The 22889-nt window shown below is 42.3% G+C and overlaps 1 protein-coding gene across 7 annotated transcripts in view; it reads right to left on the bottom strand.

The window, feature by feature from the left end:
- Window positions 1-869: 869 nt before the first annotated feature.
- The window catches only part of kif13a (kinesin family member 13A), a 35851-nt gene continuing 13831 nt past the window's right edge, over window positions 870-22889 (bottom strand). For 2 of the 7 annotated variants that reach the window (XM_034127963.1, XM_034127967.1), the window contains 36 exons: window positions 22567-22659; window positions 21651-21831; window positions 19900-19987; window positions 19250-19384; window positions 18999-19111; window positions 18800-18911; window positions 17409-17621; window positions 17179-17289; window positions 16956-17090; window positions 15719-15849; window positions 14930-15016; window positions 14663-14838; window positions 13628-13847; window positions 12220-12382; window positions 11940-12083; window positions 11683-11832; window positions 11368-11532; window positions 11098-11271; window positions 10837-10988; window positions 10621-10753; window positions 9819-9965; window positions 9344-9376; window positions 7898-7997; window positions 7672-7798; window positions 7537-7592; window positions 7324-7448; window positions 6661-6837; window positions 6467-6559; window positions 6223-6375; window positions 6040-6117; window positions 5884-5934; window positions 5531-5615; window positions 5292-5443; window positions 4489-4626; window positions 2945-4055; window positions 870-2444 (listed from right to left, as the gene is read on the bottom strand). In XM_034127963.1, the coding sequence (XP_033983854.1) occupies window positions 2311-2444; window positions 2945-4055; window positions 4489-4626; window positions 5292-5443; window positions 5531-5615; window positions 5884-5934; window positions 6040-6117; window positions 6223-6375; window positions 6467-6559; window positions 6661-6837; window positions 7324-7448; window positions 7537-7592; window positions 7672-7798; window positions 7898-7997; window positions 9344-9376; window positions 9819-9965; window positions 10621-10753; window positions 10837-10988; window positions 11098-11271; window positions 11368-11532; window positions 11683-11832; window positions 11940-12083; window positions 12220-12382; window positions 13628-13847; window positions 14663-14838; window positions 14930-15016; window positions 15719-15849; window positions 16956-17090; window positions 17179-17289; window positions 17409-17621; window positions 18800-18911; window positions 18999-19111; window positions 19250-19384; window positions 19900-19987; window positions 21651-21831; window positions 22567-22659 (5636 nt within the window). In that variant the 3' untranslated portion in view covers window positions 870-2310. The remainder of the gene's footprint in view (window positions 2445-2944; window positions 4056-4488; window positions 4627-5291; window positions 5444-5530; window positions 5616-5883; window positions 5935-6039; window positions 6118-6222; window positions 6376-6466; window positions 6560-6660; window positions 6838-7323; window positions 7449-7536; window positions 7593-7671; window positions 7799-7897; window positions 7998-9343; window positions 9377-9818; window positions 9966-10620; window positions 10754-10836; window positions 10989-11097; window positions 11272-11367; window positions 11533-11682; window positions 11833-11939; window positions 12084-12219; window positions 12383-13627; window positions 13848-14662; window positions 14839-14929; window positions 15017-15718; window positions 15850-16955; window positions 17091-17178; window positions 17290-17408; window positions 17622-18799; window positions 18912-18998; window positions 19112-19249; window positions 19385-19899; window positions 19988-21650; window positions 21832-22566; window positions 22660-22889) is intronic. The other 5 variants (XM_034127964.1, XM_034127965.1, XM_034127969.1 and 2 more) reach the window with 5 other exon arrangements.

Here is a 22889-nt window from a genome sequence, read left to right as displayed (position 1 = left end):
TCCGTATTTATAAATAAATTACATACTCACAGCAGTATCTGTAGCCTAGATGTTGCTATGGATCAAGTTGTTACCACCCAACACACATTAATTATAATTTTTGTAATGTAGCATGTTTTGAAAAAGAAATCATCAGTTGACCCCATGGGGGCGCTATATTTACATTTACTCAAATTTGGCACCACTGGCCTAATTCTGAGACAGCCGGGGAGCAGTCTCTGATTCGCCCCACATATGCTTAGTTGCATCATTTAGTTGACAACATGTTTACCAGTCATACATCTGCCAGTGACATCAAGTATAATGTCCCCACATTGAGAAGCTAGAAGTGGAACAAACATTAGTGTTGATATCTCATCCAAGAGATGAAGTTACAGTAAGAATCACCCCCTCCTGTGGTGTTAATATTGTGTAAAGTTATTATAACAGATTGTGTTTTACAAGAACATATACCATGCAATGGGGTGTGTTGCTTTGCCATAATCTAAGGTAGGTCATTTTGGCTACATAATACAAAATATTAGTTTTTCGAGAAGGTACAATTAAATAAACAACTGTCAGTGAAAGACACATTCATTGCAGATCTATTCATTTTTTTCTGAAAACTTTAAATATGGACTTATTATTAAAGTCCCATGAGGGCATAGTGTATTTTTTATGGATTCTCTTAAGCTGCACTATCACACCAAACGTATCTAAAATAAGAACCTCTGAGCAAGAAAAGTTAAACTAGAGTAGATTTTAAATGATTGCATTTAGATTTAGACTGAGTATACATGTATTGGAAACACGTTTGTCAGTGAGACAGAAAAAACTAAAAATAGTGAAACATGCAAACACTGGACCAAATGAAGAGTCAACACAGTAAATTGATTGCAAATGTTCTATTCTAGAACATTTTGTACCAATTAAAACAGTTTGCGATACATTATAAATACAATTCTGTACATTATAATAGTGTAAATACTATGTTCAAATACATTTCTATTTACAACTCCTTTCGGGGGAGAGCAGCTTTGTTCTCTTCTTTAAAGTAAGGTCTTGGGTTTGTTTCATTTACTTGACATTACAGCTTGGATATATAAACTATTTCTAGTCAGTTCCACAGTCCACCAATTCCATAAAAATAAGGTCAGCTCTTCTTTATAACTAAACTATTTTGAACTGTCCATTACCCATTCATCCAATCCTCCATGTGAAATAAAAGCATTATTTAGTACCTTTCTACATGTAGTGTTATATAACAGTCAGTTAACATATAAAATGCAGATAGGCAATCAGTTAAAAAGGTCTTCAGTCAGTCAGCGAGGCTGGGTGGCATTTTGAATGCCTCTGGGCATTTTAGGATATACATACACAGGTTTCGGGTCCATACGGATAGTTTGTTTAAAACTCAGTGAACGTGTAACAGAGTTCATTGAGCAGTTTGGGGTTTATGCGCCTGCCTTTATGGAAACAGGGCATTAAGGCATCAGTACATCCAGGCCTTGGCTCCCCGGATTAAAGTGATCACACAGGGCTTTTTCTCACTTGGGATAGAAAATACCTCATCAGTCCGATATGGAAGACAGTCAGCAAACTCTCCAAGAATCCTTTCCAGTGCAAGCTTTCAAACAGCATCAGTCCCATGCTGGATGGGGATTATTTCCACCACAGTGTTAACAGTACTTCAACAGGATCATTCAACATGATAACTGCAGTCAGTTTTAGCAGATTCGTCCTCTGTTCAGGGCGTGTGGCATTACTCCTAGAGATATGGCACTAAGCTTAACTTGGACACATACCATTTTATAGTGTTTGCCTCCACATACACACGTTAAAAAAACAAAAAAACATATTACTTATAACAGCAGATATGGAACCGTAGTTCTTTGGTTACCCCTGACAGATCATATTGATGTAAATATCAATGTTTAACCAGTAGTACATTCTTTATCCTTATAACCCACATAACTCCAATATGAGCATCAGAGAGGATGCATTGTCTGTCTTACAAAAATATCATATATAATGTTTAGAAAACAACGTAAGAAAATGCATGTGGGTAATATTTCCACATGGACTCACGGTTAAAGGTTGTTTACTATCAAAAAATATCCATGTATGGAAAACTCAGATATGTGCATAGTGAATTTTCAGTGAACAGTATTCTGGATATACCTTCATTAAATGCACAGGTCAGATATGCTTTAGGAAAGCATACACGTCCACAGATTACATCTCCATCACAAGAAGAGGAGTCAGGCACGGGATATGAAGACCCCCCTCGGGTCCATGCCTTTCCTCAGAGAGATGGTCCTTCTTTGGGTCCTATCTGATCAGAGTCTGGGGCTCTGTGTCCATGGAGGGCGGCCCTCTGTTCAGACGAGATGGCTTCACAAACACACCGTGACCCGGGGGGCAGCGGAAGTACACCCTGCCCTGGACAGTCCCGTTGTGTTTACCTAAATGAGAATCAATAAACACAGATATGTAGCATTATTGTGGATCACCTGTACCTGAATACCCAGATTGGGGTGCCAGGATATAGTTAAAAAGATATATATATTTATAATATCATTATATAAATAATACAGTGGATAATAATTATACTTTTTTGTACAGTAATTTATGGGGAATGAAAATGTGATATTGTGGCAGTCCTAGCCCACAGCCGTTTATTTCCATGGCCTCAATGGGTTGAACGTGTAATTATTTTTATACTTGAGGGTTAAACAAGTCGGATAATATTTGAATATTAGAAAAATATGGGTTTTATGGGGATCACTAAAGTTATTTGCAAATTGATATGAACTGAATGGAATGTAAAAAGACTTCTTGGATGACGACATTATTTCTAAACTACCTCAATATCTCAAGCTAAAATTGCCTGATAATATGTATTTGTGGGGCTCTCCAAACAAAAAGTAATGTTTTTTCTGGGCAACATTTTTAAAGGACTCACCCACTGCCATGTCAAGCTTCACACCAATCCAGATCCCCTTAGCAAACTCCACCCCTCCGACGTAGTGGACCGTTCCCTTTCTCTTCCCCACCCACACCTGCTCCCCCGGGGCCATCCAGTCAGGGAGCTGAGCTGCGGGGGTGCTCTCGTCCCCGCTGGAGTCCCCTGAGGGCTCTGCGCTGCTGGGGTTGGGACTGGGACAGGGGCTCCCGTGGGGCAGGTCCCCCTGGGCCGGCTCCTCTATTGGAGGTTCTCCTCCTGCTCGCATAGGGGGGGCAGAGCACCGGGGTGTAGATAAAGGTGAGAGTGGGGAAGGTGACGCAGGAGTTGGAGCTTTGTCAGGGACAGATACTGGGGCTCTGGCTACATTAACGTTGCCTGTATTATTTGGACATTTGCATGTAGCAGTTGATATGTCTTCAGAAACTGATATATTACTAGAGACATCAGAGGAGGGTTGACTGCCAGTGTCACATGTTTCTTTATCCAAACCATCCTGCTCCCATCCCTGTGTGAAATGTGCTAAATCACTGTCTCCAATACTGTCATCGGCCCCTTTAAAGTCACTGAACTCCTGGCTGCTACCGAGCACACAGTTGTGAGGCAAAGGGAATGTTAGCCGCTTGTCTTTGCATTGAGGAATACTGACAGGCGAAGAGGCGGGATCCTGATCCCCACCTGTTGAGAGAGGAGGCTGCTGGATGTCACTCCCTGCAGAAACACTTTTGGTTTGGGTACAGCCTCTTCCAGTAGGGCAGGCAGGAGGGTCTTGGGGGTCTCTGGAGGTGCCGCTGAGGTGGTCAGAGCTCTCACTGCCACTGAAAGGCATGTCGGACAGCGTAGCGTCGGAGGCACTGTGTGAGAAGTAGCCACTAGTGCAACTGCTGGCTGTGGGGCTTCGAGGCACCTCCCTCTCTCCACTCCCAGCTCCACACCGGCTTCCCTTCAACTCAGAGCGGAACGATAGAAACCCCTCCTGATTCTCCAGAGTTGCGTTGTAGATCTCAAAGTTTGCAAAGTCCTCCGGGATGTAAGGCGGGAAGCTGCTGTGGTCCTGAGGGCTCCGATCGAGATTCAGAGACATGTCCACATCCTCGTCCTCAGAGTCCTGCTGATCAAAACAAGAGCAGCAGAAGAAAAAAGACACATCCCACAGGACATGATATTAGCTGTAGCCTGTATGGAGCATATCCTATAAAAACACATTGTTTGAAGTGAAAGAGGACAATGAAAATTGGCGTACAATGTGATAATGGAACATGATTCTTATTTGATGATGTGGCGTTGTCTGTGTTTCCTAAACTTTGATATAACTTCTATTCTTCTTTACTTACTGTTGGAACGTGTTAACGTGTATCTGTTGCTGGGGAGCTCACATACAGTAATAAGTGTAACCCTCAGTGGAAATCTAAGTCTAAGTGAGATACTTACAGCAGTGTTGGTGTGTCATGTAATTGTATCTTAGCGTCTATGTGTGTGTGTTTGTGAGTAAAACTCCTACAGCAACCTTCAGAGCAGTGTGTCCTGGTGTCTGTAGCACTTACAGTGGGAGTGGGGGTGGTGGAGTTGGAGATGGGGGTGGGGGTGGAAGGCGTGCAGTGGCCCTCGCTGCCTGCCCTGGGCCGGCGCCAGGGGCAGGGAGGGGGGAGCAGTGCAGGGCTGTCCACACATGAGCGCATGCTCTGCAGATGGGTCAAAACAACACTTCACACACACACACACACAGCATGCATGGAGCTGGGCAGGCCAGTTACACAGTTAGTGCCATGCAGTTTGATATTTCACAAAAAAACGCTTGCTTGAAGTGTTCTAAAAGGGACCCTTGTTTATATCTTTCACACATTATTATAGCCAGTAGCAAAGCTGATATGTATGTGCGCCCCTTTAGTCGACTTCAGGCAATGATGAAGACAAATATGCAAAGTTAGTTCAAATGTTGGAGCAGCCACAAACTCAGAACAATCCAATTATCACATACAAAATCAGGCATGAGACTTTGTAGCATAGCTTTGTCTAATTTAGTGTTGTGGCTCTCTACAATTGAAGTCATGCTCCTGTGAGTCATGCTCTTTTAGTTTAGTGACATGAACACAGTTGACGGTGCCATCATGTCTATTTTGTCCAAACACAGAACAATAAAGCCATTATCTTTTAAAATCATCAAGCAGCTTGGGACATTTAGTAAATGTTGTCAATGTCAATGTATTTATCATGTTGTGTAAATGTATTTTAATATGAAAAGTGACATGTGAAATGTAAAAATGGGGTTTGACATGTGGTAACACCATGGGAAAAAGAAAGACAAGAATTCTCCTCTCTTGAGAAAGAGTGAATATTTCCTCCTTACCTCCTGTCCCAGCAGGGGCCGGGCCTCCAGGACTTTCTTTGCTTTGTTCTCCTCTTTGACAGGAAGCAGGGACTTGAGGAACTTCGGTGGCTGAGGGGAGAGGGCTTTGAAGGGGCTGGAGTTGAAAAATGTAGGGCTCTCTGGAACAAAACCTGTATGGGGGCAATTTGTGGGAATTCAAATATAATGTAGCAACAAAAACACCTGTAGACTGCATATGTGCTGTTCCTGTAGTTTACCTGGATTCTCCTTGCATTTGATCGGTGTTGTACAAAGCGAGACATCTGGGGGATTGCAGTTGGTGTCCACGTGATCACAGTGGTCCTAGAAAAAAAACACATTTTACATTGGAGGTGTTGTGAGGTTATTGTAAAGTGGCAGCTAGACTTTTCAAACTCTACAAGCTACGGGGCTCAAGTGGAGACCCCTAGTGTATAAAAGGGAGAAATTCATGTAAAACCTTAAAAAGTGAGATTTGTATTATCAAAAAGGTAATAACAACAAGCAGCATTATCTTAAAGAAAAGCTATGCATTTTGACGAGCATCATTCTAATGCCTAAATCAGGGTTGTGTGATTAACATGCGACTTACCTTACAGTCTTCATCCTCACAACCAGTCAGGTCTGTTTTACTACACGAAGACTGGAGACCAAGAAACAGAGACAAGTGTTATCAGTGTCAGATGATCTAATAACAATTATTTCCATATGGTTCTGAGGGCAGTGCAGTGAGTGATGTATTCATTACATGCTGTACATTTGGTGTGCTGATACTCCTTCTTAGGTGTCTTCCCTTGTTGGTGAGTGCTTCCTTTACTGTTACAGCCTTCAGGGGAAAAAACAGACAGGGTTAGAGTTAGTTGTATATTTACATGGCTCTAAATCAGATTGTTTATGTTTCTCTCTGTCAGTATGCTACTGTGTTTCATACCTGTCGTAGCCTCTCCAGACTGAGGATGTTCTCTACTTCCAGAACTCCCCTTGTGTACTTCTCTATGTAGGTTTCTCCATCCTGAGTCTGCTCACAGTCACCACGAGCAGCCATAAGGGCCAAAGTTTCCCTTTCTTCTGGCTCCTCTGAGGCCTGGAAAGAAAGGAGACGTAAGATATAAAGGGGAGATGACAAGTGGTCTGGAAAGCAGCCAGTGTAAGATACTAGAATTAAAAAGTTGTACCTTTGGTACGTTGGAAACAATCTCATAAGTCACACCACAGGCAAATATCGCATTCTTTAAGGACATTCTTCTCTTGAGACTCTGGGTGAAACTCTGTAGAAAAACAAAATGATGTTTGTTCATCAGAACGATCTATTTCTTTAACCACCAACCTCTGCTGTGGGCTGACCCCTACATAATGCTCTTGTATTAACCTGTTTGTTGTAGATGTTGACAGCGATCCTCTTGCGGAGCACCAGCTCCATAGAGGCCGGGTGGCTGAGCTGCACCGTGGCTTTGACAATCAGGTAGATGCGTTCGTTAGGAGACGTGATGCGGTTGAGATACACAGAGTCATGGATGGATGAGTCCCAGGAACACACTGCCGACACCTGAGTAAGGGGAAGAGATGGTGTTTTAGTGATGCATCTCTAAAATGGTTTAGAGCAAATCTATGCCAGTTGGATGTGACTGCACACACAGAGACACAGAAAGCAGTCATGTAGCTTTGGGTTTGCAGCAGTTGGCTAATGAGCAGAGAAATCACTATCTCATGACACTAATGAATTACTTTTCTTTGTAATCTTGTTTCCATACATGAAGTTGTTCAATTACATGACTGTGTCAAAGTTCAATTTTGCACATAACTGTATGGAAAAAACATGCTGTCATTAAGAACTCTTGTTTGTGTGCAATTATCTGCGAAAAAAGGGACATTTAGCAACCATTCAAGAATCAGAACAATTCTGAAGAGCCTTTGAAAAATCACCGAAAAAAAAATATTTACCTAAAAAATGCAACTGTATTTTTACTTAAATATGTTTCCCAGAGTTCCCCTTTTGGCCACATGGGGGCAGTAAAGTCAAACAGTTTTTTACCTCCTCATCGCTGTGCCTGATGATGGGCAGATAGAAGAACTGGCTCCCATGCTCCTTGGGCAGGATAGAGTTAACGCCTGCAGCATGTGGGCCGGTCAGCTGCTCGTTCACTGTCAGATTATCAGCTGTTAGCATGAAAGACAGTTAGTGTCCATACAGGCCTAACATAAACCTGTGCCACATCAGTTGATATGAAGAATGTGACTGCTTTACCATTTAAATCCAGAAAGAGTACAGGGATGTGCGCTTCGTCTCCTGCTGGTGGGGTCCTACAAGGAATTGAATATAGGGTTAGGATGGAAAAAGCAGAGTTCTGCAAATGAAGTGAGTATGAGTGTGTTTGTGTACCAGTCTGCAGGAGCTCCAGGGATGCCACTGCCAGGTGCAGGGACCAGCACTGCGTTCCTCTCTTCTGTTAGGCCCACCCACTGCTCCACAAGCCTAGCCTCACGCTCAATATCCTCCTCTGACTTCTCTGTATACAAGAATGAGGAGAACAAAAATACTTAAAAATCCAGGCAACACAGCAGCCTCTTCATCAAGTAGTAGCTGTAACACAGGGCCTAAGACTTACCTTGTTTGTTGATGATCTTCTTGATTTGTTCATCCAGATACTCCCGTCGTTTGATCAGAGCTTCTGACCAGCGCTCTCGAACACAGTTGAGATCTTCCTCCTGGAAACAGGCAGAGACCAGAGTCAGTGCCAGCTGGCTCAGCAAGGCAGAGGCTCTGCTGCAGGGCACAGTGCAGTGTTAACAGGGCGAGATGAGGGGTGGATTTTATGAAAGGGAGTAACATAACTGCTCCTTAATACACTCGCTGGCCAAACAAAGTGAAAGCTCATTTAAAGTGGACCTATCATGCTATATTATAATAATATAGTGTAGGACTTTTTTTTTCTTCAAAATACCAAACAGATCATGCATTTGAGCCATGCCTCATTTCGCTCAATTTGCACATGTTTACCCCTGTTTTTGCAAGGGCTGATTCAGTGAGAACAGCACCACCTACAGGCCTGGCATATGTACTACAGCGTCTCCAGCGCTTTCGAACGGCAATGGCCGTGGCTGTCTCCTCCTGATTGGTGGAGTTGGCCCAATAGCCGTAGCGCCACTGTCCTGACGTCAGGACAGTGTTCAAATCTGGATCAGTTTTTATCAGATCCGTTGCAGCCCCTTTTTTAGAGATTTGGGTATGGAGGAAAATAGAGAGGGTTGTGTTTTCTGACACTTGGTGAGTTCCCTGGAACACCGGGGACACATATTCATGTATAAAAGACGTACAAAAGTGCATTTTGCATAATAGGTCCCCTTTAAGTTAGAATGTGGTTTTTTTGCTGAAAAATTGTGGTCAAAGAAATACAATTAAAACACAAGTAAACCACCCTTTAACCCCTTTGCAAATCACACACATGCATTCACACACTTGCATGCACACACCATCACATCATCACAGCCACCCAAACTCCCGTCTGTCAGTACAGCAGATCACTCTGTGAGGGTACCACAATGTCAAAAGTGACCCACAGCCTTCAAAGACCTTGTTACGCTTCTGACATCAGCACATTTCCACCATGCAAAGTTCTGTAAATCATGCAGCCATGCAATGCCCATGTGATTCAGTGAGGCTCATTTTCCCTGCAGCTCTTCAGTAGTGACAAGCAAACAGCAGCATTAGTGAGCAGCAACCTGAGGGGGAGGGCGAGAGAGAGAGAGAGCGGGGCAGGATCCCTGGCAGACAGGCTGCCGGCTGGGAGCTCAGCCATGGGTGGAACTGTATTTTGCACACAGGGCTGCCAACGAATGGTTGGTGTGAATGATAATTACAGCATCAGAAATGGCCCACATGTGCAGCTGCTTTTTAATGAAGCACTCATTTGGTTGGCACAGCCCTCTGCCTCCTGCCTCACATGCCCTAAGCAACAGGCTTAGTCGCAAACACGTGATGAAGGTGGTTTCCTGCATGCTGCAGAGTGAGCTAAAGGGGGAGCAGCAGCAGCAGGGGGAGACTGAGAGGGTACCTGATAACTATCCATATCGTCTTCCTCCTCTCTCTGGCAGGAGAGAACACACTCAGTCAAATTTGGGGAACCAGAAAAAAAAACCTGATATGACAGCTTGACAGTCACTGCTCATGTGACTTTTTAAGATGTATGTAGAAAAGAAAGTATCAAATTATCGCTTTCTTTCTACATCAGGGCACACCAGTGCATGTAAACAGAACAAATAGGGCACTAATGAGTTTTTACATTCCTTGGTTTTCTTTAGACTCACTGCCAGCGACCCAGATGAACCAGTCATATCCACGAAACCAGAGATGGATACTTTGGCTAAATCTGCATAATGTTGTATATGACTGGCATGAAACGAGCATACTTTTCCCAAAACGCAGAATCAATTACATAAATACATCATCCTGCTTTTTTTTGACATAATAATTTCACAGTCTAAGTTGCATGTGAGTATAGCAAACATGAGTATTTGTGTTTCACAGACCTGGTAGCTGTCCAGTGGTCTCTGAAGTTTGGTGCAGCGAGCGGACACACAGCCGATGGACACAGACAGCACAGCCTCCACCAGCAGAGGCAGGGTGCCCGAGTTTTGGACCGGCTTCACACACACCTGCAGCCTCCTGGAGTGACCCTGCGTGGACAAACCTCCATATCTCAACATCAGATTGCTTTACTACACGTACACAACTGTTTATAAGTACATCATTAGTAATGCAGCTCTTAAAGGAATACTTCAACCCCAAAATGACAATTTGTACATCAATTACTCACCCCATTTGACCTTGAATTATACATTCAAAATGGGGAAATGTCAGCAAAACTACTACAAAACATCCGCTTACAAACTGAAATGTAGGTTGTGTAGTGTAAGCCTCAACTGAATTTTCCAGTACTGATCACTACTTCCCAAAAAATATGATGTGTGTCTATGTAAGCAGGAGACTGTTTATTAGAAAGTTCTTGAAATCATAAAGTTTTAGCAAAAACTCATGTTTTGTGAGAAGCGAGAAGTGATTTGACTGGATCCATGAGACTAGATGCAGATGTTTTGATGTCATTTTGCTGTTGTTCAACACAACCGTCCTTTGCCTTGATTAACCATGACTCTTTTTCTGGTTTATGTTCTTTGTTCACAGTGGCAACATGCCAGTAAATAAAGTTTTCTTCAAGAATTCAAGGTAACATGCAGTGAGGAATTTATATATAGAAATGATCAATTTGGGGGTGAAGTATTCTGGGCATCCGGTCTGAACTAAAGGGATAATTGCTCATAGTGTTTATCTAACCTGTCGGAGTTGGAAGACTCCTCCTGTGCTGATATCTTTTCCAGGATTCAGCTCCACAGATGAGTACTCCCCCTGCTCATTCAACTCCTGGATGGATATCACCAGCTCGATCCTACGAGACACCTCACTCCACCTTAAACATGCAACACTCAAGATTAGTATGTGTCAGCTTATGTCAGTGTGTACGAGTATGAGCAAAACACGTGATACATGTACCTGTCTCGTAGCGTCTGGGTCTTGGCTTCCAGTGCGTCTAACTCCCACAGCGAAACTCCGTTCCCGGCACAGCGGTGACCCCACACTTCTATGGCCAACGCTCCATCTGATATAAACTCTAAAAACTCATCTGTCACATGCACAACGTAGTCCTGCACAGAGACAAAAGGTCTTTAGTTAACAAGACTTGAACATTAAGCTAAGTAAATCTAAGAATGAACAACTTTACGTTCAACGAATCAGCCGCTCCTTTTTATTTACCTTGCACTGATCAAACTGGACAGTGAACTGGGCGTCTGGGCTTCGAGGGGAAGGACTGTCTGGGCTGACCATGGGGGGGGCCACAGTGGGCTCGCCGTGCTCCCAGAAGGTGTATTGACAGAAGACAAAGTTGGACAGGTTGAGCGGCAGACCTGTGGCCTCTCTGATCCGCACCTGCAGCAAAGAGACAAGTTGTTGTGCTGTTGTACTCAACAATCCCCAAACAATACCCAAACATCCATCTTTGTTAGGATCCAGTGACTCTTTTACCCTGCAGGTGAGCCTCTTAGACATGTGGACGATCTCCCCGTTGGTGTCCATCACCTCAAAGCAGCTGCTCTCACTGGAGTTCTCTGAAGAGTCGTCTCCCCCAGACAGGCGCTCTGGGACAGCTCCACTCACCCGCATCAGCTCAATGTGCAACCTGCCTGCTACCTGTACACACAGGGCAGGGCACGTTATCTCCCAAAATAAATACAATCTCCCAAAATATCTTAATTTTAAATATACAAGCATGTAATCCTTATATATGGAAAATTAATAGTTTCTGTCTGAGTGAAGCTGTATATGATGGTGCACCCTTACCTCTCCTTGCTGGCTGATGATGGGGACTGCATATTGTAGTTTGACATCATGAAAAAGGCACTCTAGAAAAATGTTGGCCACTCCTATCAGGTTGTGGTTCTCTTGTGCCTCATAGAATGGATCACAGTATTTACTGTTTGCCTTGTTATACTGAAAGAAAACAAAGAGAGAAACACCTTGATATTCCAGCTCATGTTTTCTACCTCGAATGTTATGCGCTCTCTGAATGCCATTCTAGTATTTCTCCTGTTTCTTACCAGCTCTTCTGTGCCTTCCCTCCAGTCCCCGTAGTGGTCTCTCATATCCACCAGTTTGTTTTCCAGCTTCTCAATGGTCCACACCTGGGTTCCCTTCCCCTTTCTCCGCACCTGAATGGCTGGCTCGCTCACTATAGCTCCACGCTACAAAAAAACAGATTTTGAATATTCTTATTTTTCAGAAGATATTCGCACTTTGAAATGATAACAACATATACCACCTCATTTAGTGAGGTGATGTGGTGTTTGTGTGTGACTGCTCGGGGTTCAGAGGTCTGACCTTGCGGTTAGCACTGAGGTTGGCCGCAGGAATCTGAAGGGTGACCTGATAGTCCGTCAGTTTGCTCATCTCCTCTGCCAAAAAGTTAGCTTCTCGCACCAAGGTGTTGGCTTTCACGACTTGCACCCTGAGTCGGGAGAGACTCTGACGAAAAAGCTCATCCCTGACACACACACACACACACACACACACACACACACACACACACACACACACACACACACACACACACACACACACACACACACACACACACACACACACACACACACACACACACACACACACACACACACACACACACACACACACACACACACACACACACACACACACACACACACACACACACACACACACACACACACACACACACACACACACACACACACACACACACACACACACACACACACACACACACACACACACACACACACACACACACACACACACACACACACACACGAGGATGAAGATCAACAAACATCATCACTATGCACATCATAGATAGCAAACCATCCTTGTTTACAGGAACAGCTAGTGCAAAACAGGAGTTGAGTAGGAAGCTACTAATGACTGCAATTGGACATAAAAAACAAGTGATATTTAAGTTTAAAAAGAGTCTCATATCAGATTTAGCTCCCAAACCACAGTGGTTACATAGAATGGCAAAATATAAAGGAATGAACAGTAAGTGATGAGTCATGTCAGAGGATATTTGCTAAAGCCATCTAGCTACCACATTGATTATCAGCTCAATGCTACAATGGTGTGCAGAAGGGCCTGGTTTGTCTCAGTAAAGAGCACAATCACATGCTGATATGTTGTAAGTGTGTGTAAAGAAGGTTTTGGTATTGTAGTGTTGGTTGATGTCTTGGGACACAATACAGCATTCCTTCAATGTACCTATTTTCAAATAACTTCAGCAGGTGTTATAAATAAGTGTTACATCTCAGGATTTTAACAGGAAGGTGTCGAGAAACTTTATTTGATTCCATATATCACTTTAAAGATGAGGAGGAACTTCATAGCAGTCAACATTGAACAAAATTCCATCACAGTGACTGATTTCCCAATTTAAAAACTGTTTTGGCTTACTCATGTTAATACAGCTATGTTTAATAATGCTAATGTTTTATAAAACTGAAAATATATTTGCACATCTCATCTCGCCTCAGTCCTGAGGCAGCCCTCCCTGCAGTGTGCAGAGAGGGTGTGTGTGTGTGTGTGTGTGTGTGTGTGTGTGTGTGTGTGTGTGTGTGTGTGTGAGTGCATTCCACTAACCGCTCCTCTGTCCACAGTCGCAGTTTGCCGTGTGGTGTGTGTGTGTGTGTGTGTGTATGTGTGTGTGTGTGTGTGTGTGTGTGTGTGTGTGTGTATGTGTGTGTGAGTGCATTCCACTAACCGCTCCTCTGTCCACAGTCGCAGTTTGCCGTGCGGTGTGTGTGTCGGGAACGTGAGGCGCTCGCTGCTGCTGCGGTGGTGTTGTTGATTCTTTTCAGGAGACAGCTGTTGCCGTAGCGACTCCAGCTCTCGTTCGTACATCACTCTCTGCTCTTCAAGCGCCGTCCGCTTCTCCTCCAGGTACTGCTTCTCCAGCACCTGGACCACATTCTGCATGGGGTCTACACAGCAGAAACAACACGTTTCACAATCCAGTACACAAGTCCTGATTGTTGTTCTGAAGACAAGCTAAACTGCAACCATAACATCTGATAACAAATAAAGTTATTCAATCAGAAATAATCAATGCATGGTAATCAATGATACAATGGTGCTTTTCTTTATGCAACATCAAAAACAAAAGGTGTTAATATATGTTGAGAGTAGCTGCAACAAGCTGAAGGTTCAGAAGTAACTAAGTACATTTACTCAAGTACTGTACTTAAGTATAATTATGAGATCCTTGTACTTTACTTGAGAATTTTCATTTCATGCTTCTTTGTACTTCTACTCCAATACAACTCAGAGGTAAATCGTGTACTTTTAGTCTACATTTATCTGATACCTTGAGTTACTTTACAGATTTGGATTAATGATGTGAAATATAAACAATTCTTAAATCAGACTTTAGTTACACCTGGAGTAAATTCACAAGCTACCCTGCAGTATACAAAGTCATTAAAACTAGCTGCACCTTTACAATTTAATGCATCAATAATTATAATCAAAACATATCAAATATATTATTCTGAAATGGACCAATCTGAAGAATGACTATTTCTACTTTTGTTACTTTAAGTATATTCTGATGCTAATATTTTTGTACTTTTACTTGAGTAACATTTTGATTGCAGGACAGAGTATTCCTACACTCTGGTACTTCTACTTTTACTCAAGTACAAGATCTGAGTACTTCTCCCACCTCTGCAGAAGCCTACATACTTCCCATAGCTGTGTCCTGAATGAATAAGAATAAATTATACTATCCTAATCGTACCATTGTTCCCCAGAGTCTTCATTATGACCTCCATCTGGGCGAACTCATAGCTGTAGTCCTGCTCAGAGGAGGCCTCGCTGGCCGTCTCCACGTCCGCCTCGATGAAGCTCTCTCTGGGGGAAGCTCTGTCCAGCTCCTTTAAACGGTCCCGCTGCTTTCGGTTAGGCAGATTAATCCTACAGAACAACAGGACTTCCAATCAGTGACTTATTCATTTCATTACTCTCCACACATTCGGATGTGGCCCTACTACGACATGTCTCATACCTGAAGAAGTGATTGTTGCCCCATAAGATCCGATCTCCATGCCACAGGTGCACCAATGAATCAATCATTGTTCCGTTAACACAGGTCCTGTAGAAAAAAAGAGAAATTAAATACTGATAATAAAAAGGTCAGATTTCATATTATTTTAAATCCAATCCAATCCAATCCAACTTTATTTATATAGCACATTTAAAAACAACAGAGTTGACCAAAGTGCTGTACATCAATAAATATATAAAAAAGCAGCATAAATACATTTAGACAAAACCGATAGGACAAAAATAAACTAATGTAAAAGCACGAGAAAATTAAACCATCCTTATAGCCACAGACTGAAGACCCTCATACATGATGTAAAATCATTTTAAAACACAACAAAATTGAAAATAGAAAACCCCAATTTAGAAACACAGACTGATACGTCTTATACGTGGTCTGCAAAAGCACGGGAGAACAAGTAGGTCTTTAAACGAGATCTAAAAACAGGCAAAGTGGGAGCAAGTCTGATCAGGGGGGGCAGATCGTTCCACAGCCTGGGAGCTGCTACAGAAAAGGCCCTGTCTCCCCGCTGTTTCAACCTTAAATGAGAAATACTGATTGAGAAGGAACAATCCTTTTGCAGTGGGAGGGGCACGTGGCTCTGATATCAAAGCGAGGAGTTCAGATCATAAATTCCTTTACAGTGAGATCATGTGAAACACTGCAGTCCTGTCATCCATGAAGGAGAGACAACAGAGAGATTCACAGAGATAGGGAAAGTATATTGAAGCTGGTTGTATAGTAGCTCACCTGGCATTCCCAATGGGCGTCAGGGTGACATCACCGTCCGGGCAGAGCTCCAGGACACAGTGCTCCGGCTGGATACCAATACCGAAGAGCTGGATGTCCTGAGACGTGTCTGCGCCCACACGCGTGTGCTCCTACACACAGGTGCAGGACAGATTGAAAACACTTTAATAATGACACATCTGAAAATAATTACACCAACAATCTTGTTCCAACTTTCAGTTTATAACCTGCAAAATGTTGTTATTTGAACCACTTTGAATATTGTAATTTGCAAAAAAATAAAGCTAATTCAAGATAAAAACACAAGCCTAAGTAAAAGAACTTGTGTCTCTCTCATTGCAGTGTGGGCGTTGCTAAACAAACATCCAGGCTTCTAGAGGATGTCCAACCCTGCAGTGGACTAACCCATTTCACATTACCATAGTCATTCCACACTGATATGCCAGGCTGCAGAACCCAGACAAAGGCCTGTTGTTCTGTTCGCCGGCTGCTTCCTCACATGCCTCCGCTGCTACAGGTCCAACTATAGCCGGGCGGTTGTTAGACAGAGTGCTTTTTTGTAAAGTCTGCCTTCAAAGCTTCATCTGGATCACTACGGCATATGTGCTGCTTTCAGGGTCTACGGTACATATTACCACGGTGGTAGGTCTGTGTTGTTAACAATATGCAGTAATACCACAGAGAGTTAGTGACTAAATGTCTGCTGAGACGACTAATCCCTAAAATGAGACTGTTATTAAAAGAACTTCCTGGCTTCTGTACAGACTTCAGCCATTACGAGGTGTTTTGGATTTGTGAATTTCCAACCATTATATACAAAAAGTTACAGCATATGCCAAACATGGAGACATGACGCAAAGATATTCCATTCATTCATGGCGCTCAGACATACAATTGTCTACAAATCTATACACTGTACAAAAATGTTTTTATTTTATTAGTGCCACTAAAAAAGGATCTGCATTTTGGGGCTGTGCATTTACCTTCATTTAGAACACCTTATGTTGAAAGTAAAGGGGTTCAGGCATTAATCTAACCACATACATTTAATACAGACCGGTATGTTTACACTGAAAAGTCCCTAGAAGTTAATTTCCTGTTTGATCACCCTGGACTTTGTAATCCAAAACATATGCATACATTTTAATGTAAGGCAGCACGTTGACAATGGTAGTGAGTGCTGTGTAGTCTCGTTTTGCGACTGGTTTTGCATTATCACATTGTAGAAGCCGTGTACCTTCAGGTAGTAGACCAGCAGCTCATTGAGGGCAGGATCTGCATTCAGGTTGACCAGGAAACACTTGTCTTCACCCACTTTAATCCCTGATGTTTCCAGAGAGATGCCCATGCTCTCCAGCTGCTTTTGACGCTCCTAAACAAAGATAATAACGGTGTAACTGCACGTATAAATATGAAATAGAATTGTAGTTTTGCAGTCTCATTATGAGTGATGTGCATACAGTGGCAATCTCCTCTGTCTTTCTTAGTTTCTCCTCCCAAGTGACAGTCATCTCCAGAATGAGTTTCTCAGACTCGTGCAGTTTCTCCTTCAGCTCAGGGGCCTTCAATGACTGATGGGGGAAATGGGGGGAAAAAAATCAGCATCAGTGCTATCTGGTCTGATTTATGACATGTCTGCCATTAATTATTTATATAATTTGTGAGCCTCTGTGGTTCACCCTCCGCTCACCTCGGCCTGAGAGAGTTGAACTTTGAGCTTCTCCACCTCCTCCCTGAGCTCTCTGATGATCCGAGCGTTGGGGTCTTCGTTCACGACGGCATGGTTGACGATTCTCTTGGCTCTGTCGGCATAGCGTAGTGTGGACAGCGTCTCCTCGTAGTTATCGGCTGATGGACTCACTGTGGCTATCATGGCTGTCTTGCTGTTTCCGCCTAGATTATCCTGGAGACAAGAAAACTTGTTTAAAGAAGATATAGCTGCTAAATGTTTCCTTTCAGTCCAGATACAAAGATGGTAAAGGACAAATGAACAAAACACCAAAACTATTTTTTTGTCACCTTTCAAGAGCAGAGGATTAAAATAACTGAGTGAATTTAATGTACGGTTCTAATACAATTTGAATGTACTAGTACTTAAAGGTAGGGTAGGTAAGAATGGAGAAACCAGCTCGAGTGCGCTAGAATTTGAAAGTACGCAGTCGAAAAAAATCTGCCTCTTCCTTCAGACTTCCTTACAGAGCCCCTCCTCCAACACACACAAACGCGCACATGACCAATGAGGGCACGAGATAAGTTTGTGCACAGATGGAAGGCTGACAGGCAGGTAGGCCATCCAGTTATTTTAGCCGGGCCGGCTAAAATGATTGGTCGTGCTTTTTACAGCGCCACGGCTTCCACAGATGAAATTTTTTTATGTATTGTCAAAGCATTTCATGTATTCATTGCTATCGGGATGTTAAGAGCATTCCATGGAATATAACAAAAAGTGTTTCTGAAGTGAATTACCTACCCCACCTTTAATGAGGTTATTTTTGATTTGATTCTACCTCATCCTTATACTACACTAAACCTCTGAGGGAATAATAGTACTTTTTAAAAAGTGTTGGCATCTGAAGTTATTTGTTATTTTGTTAATTAAGGCTTTACATAAAGATCAACCTATATGATTTTTCAGTCCCCTAATTCTAGAGATTTTAAGTTAATTTAAATGAATAAACAACATTATCATCACTTTTAAACATATTTTTCCACTTGCAGGACTCAGTCATACTTATTCCCAATTTGGGATTTTCTCTCATTACTGCTTCCGTAACAAAATAATTTCCCAAATTGGGATCAATAAAGTATATATCTATCTTATAAATTAAAAAGAGTATTTTTACTTTTTATATTTTAAGTTCATTTTGATGATAATACTGTTTTTTTTTTCATTTGAATGAAGGTCTTTTACCTTTTAGTATTTTATAATATTTTTGTGGTATTACTACTTTTACTAAGTGAAGGCTTCGAAATACTTCTTCTACCACTGTCTTTCAGTCACATTTAAGCAAACCTAGAACAACCACACAACAACCAAAACAGAACACATTTATAATAATAAGTGTAATTTGTGGGTCGAACCTTCAGTAGCCAAGTGAGGACGGAGTCTCTGTACGGCACAAACTTGGCCTTCCCCTTCCCGGCAGACTGATCCGCCAGAGCAGAGATCACACAGCCTAACGTGGTGAGGGACCTAGAAACACACACAGAAACATCAGCGTTAAACTGTCAACTGGACATCAAACATTTGTATGTCGTTCATTAAAAAACATAGACCCACTTGTTAATATTGCTGCCCTCTTTGAGTCTCTCCCCAGCAGCTCCAGTCTTGGACACTCGCTCACTTCCTGCCAGGTCGACCAAACTCAGCTTGCTCACTTTCTCCCCTGAATTCTGTTGACCATCACAACATGTACAAATAGTCAGAACCACGATAAGACAAATAGGATAAACACAATGGAGGTAATTGGTTTTTATTAAATATAAGGTTAATTAATTGTGAAAGTAGGTGAAAATCAAGAAAACACTGACCCCAGACCGTAGATCAAGAAGTGTTTGTGTTACAATGATACTGAAGACGCCATGTGACCGACTGCTCTCCTCGTTCATGTTGGTGGCTGCAACTGTGCGGGATTTGTTCCCCTCTGACATTAACACCTCAATGTCCTATAAGAGATCGAGGTCATAAAAGACAATGTGTGTTAGGAAAATGGGAAAAAAAACAACAATATGAAAACATTTTCTAACTAGATTTAGGTAAAGCTTGAACACTGAGAATCATAATGAGAACAGTAACGTCAGCTGATATTCACATATGGCTGTGTGGTATGTGATGTAGCTGGGTTACAAAAGGCAGTGAGCCAAGGCTGTGGGAAAACCACGGCAATAATATCAGTCAGACAAAGAGGAACAGGGTGGAGGTGTTAAAACTTAATTAAGGAAGACCCTTCCAAGGATTGGCATATAAATCACCAAAAAAACATGACTACATCCCACTTCAGGAAATGTCTGCACTTGGGAGGATGTGAAACGAATGCAAATTCCCAACAGATGATTTACAGGGGTTTCTGCTGGATGCTATGAATCATGTGAATGTGAAATGTGAGGCATGTGGTCAGTGATACTGGGTGGATTCAGCTCCTCCTCTGTACAGTGCGTTGACAGAAAGGTGAAAGACACACCTCAAAGTTGGACACAGCCAGCTGAGACAAGCCATCCACATACGGCCCGAGGACTTTGTGTTCCCGGACCTTAAGGGAATGTCGGCCCCTTCAAAAATAGGGAAAGTAATGCAATTAGTAAAATAAGGGAGGAATAATTATCATTTCTAATAAGAACATATAAAAGGAATAAGAAACAGTGATTTATAATGCACACTTCTCACTTCACCAAGTTTATGTAACACTGCTTAGAAGCTCAACAAATTCCATCTTTGGAGAAGCTACAATTATCTCCTCTAACCTTGAGTCCATGATCAGAATGGATAAAACTTGTGTATCAAGTACAACAGTAACTTTCTGGGAAATAAGACACAGCCTCATATTTGTGTTTGGAAACAATGGCGTTTCTGAATCACTTCAATACATATCTCAGTTGCATTTGTTACAACTTGTTGAAATGGAATGGCTCGCATGTTATTGCAGTATTGAAACAATTAGCTCTTCATCAACATGCATTACAACTGCAATCAAATGTTAATGGGAGTGTGATGCCAAGATGACACATGAAAGAAATCATTGATGTAAAAGTTTATGAATTGCGACCAACTCAAGGCCAACACAAGAGTTATCCCTCTCTTCACAATCTCACTTATCCCAGTTCTAAATCCATTGTTTCTTACAAAAGATGTGTATTTTTAAAACATTCTCAAATACATGATTCAAAAACATATACAATATTGAAAAAAACAGAGCTTAGACAGTATTACTAAACATCAGTACATATTGTATTTGTCTGGCACCTTTTCCAGCTGTTGGTTAGGCAATCTGATGTTTATTCAGGGCAATAGGATAGTATGTGTGGGAGTTTATTGTCATAAAGGAACACATCACGCAGTACATATTTTCCTCATAATAATATACATGTGTGTAAAAGGTCAACTAAGTGTAAGAAGTGGTTTCTTTGATGGTGCAGGTGTGTAAATTGAAGCTCATCTTCACCTACTAGGGGTTTAGAATAAAACCTATAGATCTGTAAGAGTCACTAAATCGTTGTAGCCAAAGAACCAGGTTCATTCCTTACACTGTAGTTATCTACCGCCCAATGCAGCAAAGAGGAGGATAAAACACTAGAAATGGCCATGGCCAACTTATAGGGTGTGACAGAGATCCTGTTGACACTTAATATCACATGTCCAATGTTTAACCCTGAACATCAGAGAGGCAGAAAGACAAAGAGGAAGAACAAGAAAGTGAGAGGCGTGTTGTATCAGCGGGAGGAAGCAGCTATTGTAATGGCTTTGGCTGCATCTTCAGACATCTGCAGCGCACAGAGCGCTCCACTGTAGAGCCTCTGTAGGGCTCCACTAACAGATGTCCCTGAAACACACACTTTCACAGTTCACTCTCCCATGCAGTCTGTCTGCCAACCCACATCACACCACGGAGGCGAAGAATGCAGCCGAGTCAGAGGACGACGCTGTCCTGCAGGAAATGATTGGGTTGAGCTTCCTACTCACATCATTCTGTCGCCATCCGCCATTCAGGCTACTAGACTCTACAGAGCTATAAACAGAGATGCAAAACTATAACAAAGTGGGAGCTGACGGAGAGGTCACTGCTGCTGCCGGAGTTGGAGCGAATCAATAAAATGTCAGCAGAGTTTGTGTAACCGGCTGTGTCTGTGTCACGCCAGGTCACAAGCATCACCAATGCATTAGCAGATTCCATTCAGCGAGGTTAAACAGGTCACATGTGCCAGAAATCAGACTCACCCTTTAGGATCGAGGAGGTCACGGACCTTCTCGTTGTATATCTCCATGTAGGACACCTCCACCTTAAAAATATGGCCCTCGTTCTCCACCTTGTGGATTCTCTCAAACAGCGAGCAGCAGAGTCGAGGGATTAAACCCGGCTGCTCCCCATTCCCCATCATGGAGAAGGACTTGCCTGAACCTGGGTAGATACAGCAGAGTCACTATCCAATACAGAAAACGTCTATAGAGTACTTCATTAACAGTAAAACTTTAGTCTTTAATAAGATCACAAAAAGTGATTGATTTCAGAAAGGGTTTAGCTAAATCATGTTTGAGCCTACTGAAGAAAGCAAGCATCCTGATCATGAAATAAACAAAAGTCTCTACATGTTGTGACAATACAAAAGGTCGACAGCCATGCTAGCAGTTCTTTGAAGCTTTACTTAGGCACAGCTATGCTTTGAGCTAAAGGCTAACATCGACATGCTAACAAACTTATGCTAACACGTTTAGCCGGAATAATGTTTATCATGGTCACGATCTTAGTAAAGCGTTCTAGCTTGATCTGCTATTTAGCCAAAAATACATAACTCATCAGAGGCTGATGGGAATGTCATACATCAGGTGTTAAGAGGGCCATTTAAATATTTGTGCTCTTCTCTCCAAGAGTGACCAAATGTTTTACTCTAAGACTGGAAGTGGGATGAAGTAGCTAATTTGATCCAGGGTGAAGGAAGGATATGAGTTAAGGGATTCAACAGTGGGATTATAATACAAGTCTTCCTGTGCTTAAAAACCTTCCGCAGACACATCTGGAGTAAACCTGACCCACATATATTAGTTAAACATGCTTGTGAGACTGCATAAAGTAATGGATTAAGCAACAACCAAAATAAAGTGATTGAATGTGGTTTCCATCTGGATTTTCAGTTACCTGTTTGTCCATAGGCAAATATGCAGGCATTATATCCCTGGAATGCATTATCAAGTATTCCCTCTCCAAGGCACTTGAACACCACCTCTTGACCTTTCAGACAAAGAATCACCATGGAGATTTGGTAAACAGATAAACCATTCAGATGTTACTACTAGCCTTCTGTTTTGCGTCATTGAATAAGTGCAATAACATTAACACAGAGAATTGTATCAACAAGGGCCACTAATCAGGACACATAAAGAATGATTTCATCTTTTCAGAAATTTGGAAAAAGTATTCATGAAAGATGACAGAATCCTGTCTGGTCGTATGCAAAATGC

This window comes from Trematomus bernacchii, unplaced genomic scaffold (assembly GCF_902827165.1).
Source record: "Trematomus bernacchii unplaced genomic scaffold, fTreBer1.1, whole genome shotgun sequence".
NCBI classification, from domain to species: Eukaryota; Metazoa; Chordata; class Actinopteri; order Perciformes; family Nototheniidae; genus Trematomus; species Trematomus bernacchii.
Note: the sequence above shows the minus strand (reverse complement) of the source record. Positions and strands in the feature narration are given on the sequence as shown.